At 36.9% G+C, this 10718-nt stretch overlaps 1 protein-coding gene across 2 annotated transcripts; it reads left to right on the top strand.

The window, feature by feature from the left end:
• The first annotated feature begins 4487 nt into the window (after positions 1–4487).
• On the top strand, positions 4488–9778 carry LOC113896565 (acrosin inhibitor 1). 2 transcript variants are annotated; one of them, XM_027548797.1, is made up of 5 exons: positions 4488–4651; positions 5058–5134; positions 6062–6093; positions 7806–7912; positions 9442–9757. In XM_027548797.1, exons 2-5 carry the CDS (start codon positions 5068–5070, stop codon positions 9491–9493), a joined length of 258 nt encoding a protein of 85 aa, XP_027404598.1. In that variant the 5' UTR covers positions 4488–4651; positions 5058–5067; the 3' UTR covers positions 9494–9757. The 2 variants fall into 2 exon arrangements, 1 of the variants encoding a protein (XP_027404598.1); XR_003512055.1 differs by lacking the exon at positions 6062–6093 and having other exon boundaries at positions 4496–4651; positions 9442–9778.
• Positions 9779–10718: the final 940 nt, after the last annotated feature.

Raw genomic sequence — 10718 nt, 5'->3', positions numbered from 1 at the left:
CAGTCAATGACAGTTAGTGAAGCATATCTTAATTAGTTTACAAACTGTCTTGAGGAAATTTAATGAACATACTTAGCAGGCATGTTTTCACCAAATGGTGTTAGAAGTATTAAACGTGAGCAGTCAAATAATGAATCTGAAAATACCCCACAACTTTACTAAAAGAGTAAACCAAAATGAAACAAATTTAAGTGTTTAAATGTAAAAATGAAATTATTTTCTTATAAAAACCTTTTATAAGAGAACATAGAAGAAACTATTACTGATCTACAGTTAAATTAAGAGTTCTTAGAGGTTAAACAAAAACATAATTTATTTTAAAAAACGTATCATAAATTGACTTCATTAAATTTAAAAACTCTGCTCTGGGAAAGACTCTGTTACAAAGATGAAAAGTCCAGTAACAGAGCTGGAGGGAAAGGGTGAAAATCAAGTATCTGAAAGAGATGTGTACCCAGAATATAGGCCTCTGTAAACTCAACAGTAAGAACACAACCAGCCCTGTGTGTGTGTGTCAATGTGCATGCATTTGAAAGGAAAAGAAACACATGGAAAAGATATTAACCATGAGAAAAATGCAAAGTAAAGCCACAGTGAGATACCTCTGCATGCCTATTAGATTGGCAAGAATAAACAATACTAGCAGTAGGTAATCCTGTCAAGGATATGGAAGAATTGTTTTATCATGTATTGCCAGGTGCAGTGTATACATACTTCAAAAATCAGCTTGGCAGATTCTAAAAAATTAAGCATACACTTGCCATATGACTCAAGAATGGTACTCCTAGACATTTACCCTGTACAAAGCAAAACTTAGATTTATACAAAATCCTGAGCCTGAATCTTCCTAAAAGCATTTTAAAAATAATATCCCCAAATGGGAAACAACTCAAATGTCCTTCAATGGGAGAACAGATAAATTATGGTACATCTGTACAATACAATACTGCCCAGAGAGGGGAGTTTGGAGGAGAATGGCTACAAGTATATGTACAGTTGAGTCCCTTCACTGTTCATCTGAAACTATCACAACACTGTTTGTTAATTGACTATACTCCAATATAAAATAAAAAGTTAAAAAAATTATCCAGAAATAAAGAGGAACAGACTAAAGATGTATACACCAATCCAAGTGGACACATTATGATCAGCTACATTATAATCAGGAGTTAAAAATTCAACCTCAAAATCTTTTTTATTTTATGGCTCTATTCATATATTACTAAACAAATTGCAAAATTATAATGATGAAGAAAAGAGGAATGAATGGCAGTGGTTATGGTTGGTGAGAGAGTATCAAGGGGAAGCAAGAGGGAGCTTATTTGTGATGACTGAATTCTACATCCTGAATATGGTAGTAGTTATATTAATCTGTACATGAAACACTTTCCATAGAACTATGCATCAAATAATTAAGAGTTCCTTTATCAAATGTTGAAATCCAAATAAGGTACATAATTCAGTTAACAGTAGTATACCATGTCAATTTGCTCATTTCCTCTGTATTGTGAGTATGTAAGACTTTATCACTGAGGAAGATCAGTAAGACAAAATAGGACCTGACTATATTGCTTCTACATCTTTTATGAATCTACATCTATTCTGACATAAAATTGGTCAAATATAGTAAACAGAAATTAGATTAGTGGTCCCCAAATGCTAGGAGAAGGGGAACGAATTGATTACAAAACAGCAGAAGGGAAATTGGGGGAGTTAAAGAGATATCCTATATTTTTATTGTGGTGGTGCTTACACAATTACAATAAGCTTGTCTAAATTTATAGAACTATACAACTATGAAAGTTGAGTTATACTGTATACAAATGATAATTTAATAAGTGTAAGAAATAATTTCAAAATTCAGTCACCCTTTTTAATAGTTGTATTATCTAAACCCAGTTCTGTTCTGTTATCTACCCCTGGTTTAAAAAAAAAAAAAGCAGGTTTTTTGTTTTTTTTTTCAATTTAGAACAATAGGATTGATAAGCTCTAGATCTGAATTTCACTGAATAACTTTTAGTGGATGTAACAACCCAGAGTTGTGACTCTATACAATTAAAAAGATATGCAGGCATTTCTGAATCCCTAAAGGAAAATTATCTCCCAAATTTATTTAAAGTAAAAATGTTATTTTACGGTCTTTTTGGTCTTTTGATAATTAATAATTCAGCTATTGGATTAGATATTCCTATAACTGAGTATAAATTGTTCATCAGGCAAATACTTTCGTCACCTCTGTTTGAAAGTTCTGGCTTGCTATTGAAGTCATATCTGACATAATTTAAGTATAATCTTGAACATAAAATGGTGGCATACTATGTTTAGTAAAATGATTCTTGCATTTAGAATGCTATTCCTTAAAGGAGACCTGCGCTCGATCCCTGGGTTGGGAAGATCCCCCCGGAGAAGGGAAAGGTCACCCACTCCAGTCTTCTGGCCTGGAGAATTCCACAGATTGCGCAGTGCATGGGGTCGCAAAGAGTCGGACACAACTGAGTGACTTGCACTTTCACTTTGCTTAGAAGAAACTGCAATGTCTTGATGTAGAACAAATATTCTCATAATATTCTGGGTTTTCTTGTCCTGGACAAGTGAGGTAAGAGTTGCTCTTGTCCAGACATTTGTATTGATCACAGCCTGAGGTGTCTTTTAAAGCATGCTATATGGCACCCAGTAAGTTGAATCAAAAAAAGGACAACAAGCAGACTAGAAGACTTCAGCGTCCTTTGAAATACTGGCAAATGGAGACTTTTATAATTCCCTCTCTAACAGAATAAAGTTTCCAAAAAAACAAAAGATCCCCCAAACAAAAAACACTTTGTTCAGTGACCAGTGGAAGTTCACACGTGGGTCTTAGTTGCTGTTTTACATGTAAATTCAGTAGCTCTTTCTTGTTATTGCCCAAATGCTGGGTTACTTTGCCCAGAACATATGGGGCAGTGACACCAGAAAGACTAGAGACTGCTTTTACTTCCTATTTTTCTTCTCTCTTTTAATACCCCTATTATGTTAAATACAGAGTATTTTTCTTACCTCTGGTTCAAGTTGAGTAATATGTTCTTTTTAATCTTTATGGAACTTTTAATTCACATCTAACATTCCCTTTACTGGCTAGGTAAAAAATGAAAATATTGTAGCCTGCTGTGATTCATAGGCAGTCTCTTCTGCTTTTAATCTCTGCTGACACACATATATAAAAGGAGAGATCTAGTGTGTGCAACACGAAGACATTTCAATTCTAAACTTCAATTTACTTTTCCTCAAATGTCCTGCACCAGAAGGACTGGTGCACTGCAGACACCTCTGGTTGTAGTTATGTAAATAATTCAGAGCTACTGCAAGAGTAATATTCACTGTCATGTAATGATAGAGCACTTTCTGCACTCATCAGAGTTTGTATTCTCCGATTCAGTTGGAACGGAGCACTGCTACATTCAAAGTTTCCTTTCTAAATCCTACCTTTCTCCACAGCTATAAAAGGCAAGTTAGATTAGGGTGGCAAATGTAAGTCTATTCCAAACCTGAAGGCAGATTATCTTAATATTTTATCCCTGACATCTAAGAGGCAGGAAGTGTCAGTTCCCTATTTAAAATAAAGAATTTTTATATTAGAAATTCTAAATAGTGTGTCATGGTTACTCAGTGGTAGTATTTGAATTTGAATTCAAGTCTTTCAACTGACAGAACTTTTTCTAGAAATCAGTGAAGGAGATTCATTAATTAGGGAGACAATAGCTGATTAAATATTACCCTACTTCAAAGCCTCCAATGTCACCCACTTACCTTATTTAATATAGAATTTAAGGCATTGCTCCACATGGACTCAACCTCACTCCAATGAGCCTTCTTTTATTTTCTTTAGTTTTATTGAGATATAGTTGACATATAACATTATGTAAGTTCGGGGTTCCAAAACTGTCCCAATACTCATCTGGGAGCTTTGCAAACATACCATTGCCCAGATCTCATATATTTAACAATTGATTCACAGTCTTGGTGTTGATAACCAACACTGATAAAAGGTCTCCAGCTGATGTCAATTCCTGGTGGGGACTTTGTACTGTAATCCTGTAAGACATTCCCACTGGGAGAAACTTGTTAAAAGATACAGGAGAATCTCTCTTATTTCTGACAACTCTATGTAATAAATCTACAATTATCAACATAAAACGTTTAAATTTAAACTTTAAGGAGAGTTTGAATTTATAATAAATCTTAAGTCTACAGTGCTCTGTCACGAAATAGAGGCTCTCAGCATGTGTTTGATTATAGTTCACAAGACTCTTCTGACTTTGATTCTCTTGTTCTCTGCAACTCAATAGCCTGAAAAGTTTCCACATCTCTTCTCTATCTTAAGATCTATCATTTTTTGTATTTCTTTTTCCTCTCCTCATAGTTCTGGGTTCATCAGATAAAACTGCTCCAGACCTCCTCTAGAGAGATGATCTGTGTGAGATCTTTGTGAGGAAGAATACAGAAAACCTCAGAGTCTTATCTGCCGGGGACCATCTGTTTCCCCCAACAAGGCTCCTCACCAACGGCCCAATGAGGGAGACTGCTCGGCTGGGGGAAGTGGTTAAGAAAAGGAGATAGAAACAGGCGCAGTCCCTGGAGCTGCTGCCCTTGCTTTCTACCACCTTCTCTGTGTCAGGTAGGTCAGGCGGGGATGCTATGAAGGCAGCCCTGGTGTGTCACACTGCAGTGAGGACCGCTCCAGGTCAGTCCTTCCTGAAATAACTTTCTATTTTCTGAGGAAAAACTGAACTTCCTAAGCACGTACTTCTTTAAATGCAGCCAGGCTCCTTGTGGGCTGAGTCAAAGGTTGGTTCCTTCTGAAGTGGACAAAGAGGACCTGCTCTAGCATTTCTTGCAAGTCTGTCCAAGGCCTTCTGTTCACATGTGTGTCATGCTGCTTCTGTGGGTTAAGGGAAGAGAGAAGGGAATAGCCCACTATAATTAGGAATCTGGGGCTGGAGGGGTTTCTATATCATAAGACACTTTCATCTAGAAATAGAAATTTGTCTCTGTGCTATAAACATGTCAGTTTCCTTCCACAGACTTGACAAAATGTCTCTCTTCTTATCATGGATCAAAGCTATTTTCATCATTGCCTTGGTATTTCCTCTTTATTCTGGTGAGTGAATTTTCCAGTACAAGGTGAAATATTTTACATATCTTAGAAAATATGGGAAACAACTTCTCTAAACTAGGAATGAAGGAGGTTGTTTTTTTACTGGGCTTGTAAATCTTAAACTGATAAAGTGAAAAAGGGCATATTACAAATGTCTTTTGAAAAAGGCATCAGCGGGTTGCTTTTTCTCATCTCCCGTTTTGGACAAGTAGAGACAGAGTAGAGCGGGTTAGAGTGAGCACTAGAATTTTGCTCTTTGTCTACAGCTATTGAACATGACCTATATTATTTTTCTTTCTGGTAGTCAGATTGTTAAAGGCAAACCTAGGGGGAGAAATGATCTTTTCTAGATCTAGTATTGCTTGATATTCTGATTATCACTCAATCTGAATCCCTTATGATACTTTCAAAGAAAGCTGTTTGGAATTCACAAATATGTTGCATTAATTTTCACAGAGTTACAATAACTGAATAATAAATAATAATAAAATATTTCCAAATTTGGTATTGTTTTATGATTTTTTTTGTTTTGTTAATGGCAGGAAAGTCTTGCTTCATTAGTTGTGGAGTCTCTAATATTTTATGTGCACATGTTTCTGCTACTAATAAATATGGGCCTTGTTTACTAAAACTGATTCTTCTTTCCCCCTTCCTTTCTCCTCCTCTTCCTCTTTCTCCCCTTCTGTTTCTTTCTTCTCCTCCTCTTTCCTTTCTCCTCCTCTTCCCCTTTCTCTCCTTCTATCTCTTTCTTCTCCTCCCCTTCCCTTTCTCCTCCTCTTCCTCTTTCTCCCTCCCTACTCCTTCTGTTTCTTTCTTCTCCTCCCCTTCCCTTTCTCCTCCCTCTCCATCTTCCTCTCCCTCTCTCCCTTGCCCCTCCCCCACTCCTCCTTCATTTTTAACTTTCTTTTTTTACCCATGTGTTGGTTGCAGAAATTTATTTTGAACCTGATTTCGGATTTCCGGTAAGTTAATACAGGTGCAGGTTGAAAAAGATAAGCAATCAACTTTCATATATTATACATTTTAACAGAAAAATTCATCAAAAATTGTGCATCAGAGAGGTCTTTCCAAAACTAAAAAGATAGTATTACAACCGGAGAAGGAAATGACAACCCACTCCAGTATTCTTGCCTGGAGAATCCCATGAACGGAGGAGCCTGGAGGGCTGCAGTCCATGGGGTTGCTAAGAGTTGGACACGACTGAGCGACTTCACTTTCACTTTTCACTTTCATGCATTGGAGAAAGAAATGGCAACCCACTCCAGTACTCTTGCCTGGAGAATCCCAGGGACAGGGGAGCCTGGTGGGCTGCCGTCTATGGGGTCGCACAGAGTCGGACACGACTGAGGTGACTTAGCAGCAGCAGCAGCAGCAGTATTACAACAAGGTCAAAAAATAGAAACTTAGCCATACAAAGCTATCTGTCATTATCTAGACAACATAAAAAGGTGCATATCCTGTTACACAAAAATTTAATTAATGGGCATAAATGTTGCTTCATACAAGCTTCTGAGAAAGGTTGAAGGTGTTTAGAGTAGTAGTGTTCATCTTAGCATAACAAAGGAAAAAGAATCAACCTAAATATATATTTAAGATAAAAAGTTCTATAGATCCACATAGTATGATATTACATAAAGGTAAAAAAAAAAACCTATAGCTCTAAATATCTGAATAAACAGAATCACATGTTTAAAAAGTAGATGATATAAGCAGATATATAGTATTTTTTATTATGTCAAATACCAAAACTGTCAACAGTAAACAAACTGCATTTGTATCTTCTGTATAGATAGATAGATAGATAGAGATATACACACACACACACATACACACACATGCACAAACACATAGATTTAGTTGGAATTATCAAGAATGGGAATAAGAAAAAGAACAATCTAATTTCATGATTTCTTCTTGAGTTTGAAAGGGAAGTGAAGATGATGGTCACTAAATTACAAAAACACATTTAGCCAGTTTTATGACCTCTTTAAAAAATTAGAGCAGGTTTATGAAGACAATAATATTTTACTTTTAAGTGGGATGTGTGTTAGTTTTATAAGTTGTAGTGTTATAGATAGTAGTTTTTAAAACTAAACATAGGTTGCTTCCCTGGTGACCCAGTGGTAAAGAAAGGGAAGTCGCTCAGTCGTATTCGACTCTTCCCAACCCCATGGACTGCAGCCTACCAGGCTCCTCCGTCCATGGGATTTTCCAGGTGAGAGGACTGGAGTGGGTTGTCATTGCCTTCTCCGAGTGGTAAAGAATCTGTCTGCCAATTCAGGAGACATGGGTTCAATCCCTGAACAGGGAAGATCCCACATACCACACAGCAACTAAGCCTGCGTGCCATAACTATTGAGCCTGTGCTCTAGGGCCTGGGAACCACAGCTACTGAAGCCCACATGTCCTAGAGTCCATGCGCTGCAACAAGAGAAGCCCCACAATCAGAAGCCCACAAACTGCAGCTAGAGTAGTCCTCACTCACGACAGCTGGAAAAAGCCCACATAGCAACAAAGACCCGGCAAGGCTAAAAATAAATAAATAATTTTTTTTTAAACCTAAATATAAAATATATTTCCAATTTTCGTGCATGGTACTTTATATCAAGACTAAACAAATTTTACTCAGACTTTCATTCCCTAATGAATTTTATGTTGTCTCTGCATTTAACAGCCAGACTGTAAAGTGTATACAGAAGCTTGCACCAGAGAATACAATCCAATCTGTGCCAGTGACGCAAAAACCTACAGCAATGAATGTACTTTCTGCAATGAAAAGATGTAAGTACACGATAGTAAATATTTGGTCTTCCAAGGTATGAAGAAATCATTACAAGGTGATGGTAAATCTGTACAATCTGCTGATTGTACCAAGGCACAATATATATATAGAAAATAACTGTAAGGTCATTGTAAAATATTAGGGGCCACTCTTTTTTCTTTCCCTGAAGTTCTTGTTTCTGAAAGTAATTTTGTGTTTGAGCTATCAATAATTTTGATTGATATTGTGCAAATGTGTAAACAATTAATTTAACTTAATTATGAGTTACTAATGGCAGACTAACAACCAATAGAATGTAATTCCAAAGCCCAGCTCTGTGTGGTGGCCATGTGATTGACCCTTGCAGATTTCCAGCTGAAGGGAGCATAATTGTTCAAGAACCAAACAGACCACTGAATTCAGAAATTTATCAAAATCAGCCCATTCATGTTAGAAAGGGACTCCTGTCAAGGTTGACTGTCTCAAAAACTCTCTGTGTGTGTTAGTCACTCAGTCATGTCCGACCCTTTGTGATCCCATGAACTGTAGTCTGCCAGGTTCCTCTGTCCATGCAATTTTCCAGACAAGAATACTGGAGTGGTTGCCATTCCCTTCTCGAGGGGATCTTTCCGACCAAGGAATCAAACTCGGGTCTCCTACAGTGCAGGCAGATGCTTTACCATCTGAGCCACTATGACAGCCTCCAAATCTTCCCTGGAGAGTGGGGCATTCTAGAGCACGTCTATCTAATCTCCCTTTCTGCCTCCTTCCTCTGAGACAGTCTGCAGTCTAAAGGTTCAGCCAGCCTTCTACCTCCTGCCTCATTTCCTCTCAGGGGGTATTTCCTCTCACAAAATCTTTGCACATTTAATCCCCAAAGAGGCATGTGTTTCTGGAGGACTGCTGAGATAGTCTCCAGTCTCTCCTCTCTCAGATCTGGGTGAGTCCCAAACCTGAATCAGGACTGAGTGCACAGGAAGAGTGAAGTGGGCCCAGATGGGAACCGGCTCTAGGAGCAAGCAGAGTCCAGTTGCTTCTGCAAGTGGAACACAGCCACTCTACCTTGTTCCATTTTCAAATCCTCCTTATTGAAAAGATTTTTGGAGTTTTTATGTTTAACATCCAAACTCTATTCTGCATGCACATTATCTACATTTCTGTATCACAGAAATGACTCCAATCTGTACAATCTATGGTAGAACTTACAGCATTGAGTGTAATTTTCTCAGTGATACTACACTGGGAGTTTAAAATATTCCCTTTTAAATAAAAACTTATGGTGGAGTAATTTTAGATTTACAGAGAAATTTCAAAGATAGTACCAGTTTTTGTATCCTTTATCCAGTTTCTCCTAAGATTAACTCCTTATGGAAACCTGGCACACATGTCAAAAGTAGCAAATTAACTTTGGTTTATCAGTATTAACTAATCTACAGAATTTGTTTGGATTTCACCAGTTTTTCTATTAATATCCTTTTTAATTTTTTTAAAGTGTAATGTACTTTATTTCTTCCTTAAAACTCTAATTGTTTCCTCTCTTTCTTTATAGGAATAATGATGCCGATATTCATTTTCAACATTTTGGTGAATGTGAATATTGATAAAGCAGCTCATAAATTGTAATTACATTCTGTGGTGCATTCAACAGGCAATTAGAGTCTTCTCAGTCAGAGCTAACCAGGTCAATTCTATGAAACAAGAGCTATTGATAGAATATAGAGCATTCAGATTCTTTCCAAAATTAATTTTTCATGATTTCAGGATTTTCATTCTTTATATTAAATTTATTCAATGGTAGTTTGAAAAACTAATGTCACTTGCATGCTTGGTAACATAAAAGCTAGTGTAATTTAAAATAATAAATATTTCACTCATTAAAATGTTAATAATGATGTTATCTTTATTAAAACACCCTTTCTTTCAACAAGGGGTTAATCAAATATAATTTCAATATTTTCAAAGATGAAAATTTGAACTATTTCAAAATTCTTTGGTATTTACCAAAAGTGTAAACTGTTTGGCTCCTTTCTATGCTATTGAATCAAATTCTCCAAGAAAAAGGGACGAGGAAGTTGAATTCTAATAAGCACTTAAGGTTAATGTTATGATCACAAATGTTAAACAATAAGAACCTTAATTCATTAAATAATTAATTAGAACTTAAGTTCTATAATTGAATTAGTTGAAAAATCTATTCAAAGATAGCATAAGATTTCTGAAGCTTGGGAAAAATTTTACATGTTATTTTCTTTCTCTTTCATAAATAAGCCAAAAGGTAGTTGCTGCTGCTGCTAAGTCGCTTCAGTAGTGTTTGATTCTGTGTGACCCCATAGACGGCAGCCCACCAGGCTCCTCCATCCCTGGGATTCTCCAGGCAAGAACACTGGAGTGGGTTGCCATTTCCTTCTCCAATGCATGAAAGTGAAAAGTGAAAGTGAAGTCGCTCAGTCGTGTCCGACTCTTTGCGACCCCTTGGACTGCAGCCTACCAGGCTCCTCCATCCATGGGATGGAGGCAAGAGTACTGGAGTGGGTTTCCACTGCCTTCTCTGAAAGGTAGTTGAGTGATATTCAAATTCTAGATGGGACTGCTTTCCTCAACCTAGGCTATCCATTTCTAGTCTAAGTTAGTCTAAGTCTGATGATAGCTTTCCACTACTTTCCATCTCCCACTAACAAGAAGCAGACATTGACTAACAGGCCCACTGCTCATTTAAAGCTTTATTATAGTAAAAGAAATGTAGAGATAATGCTATCTTTAATATTTTTTGAGGGAACAGTGAAACTGTTTGCAACAGAGAGGGGACCCTTTCCTTCCTCATGAGGG

This window comes from Bos indicus x Bos taurus, chromosome 7 (assembly GCF_003369695.1).
Source record: "Bos indicus x Bos taurus breed Angus x Brahman F1 hybrid chromosome 7, Bos_hybrid_MaternalHap_v2.0, whole genome shotgun sequence".
Lineage (NCBI taxonomy): Eukaryota > Metazoa > Chordata > Mammalia > Artiodactyla > Bovidae > Bos > Bos indicus x Bos taurus.
This window is presented reverse-complemented; position numbering and strand designations above follow the sequence as displayed.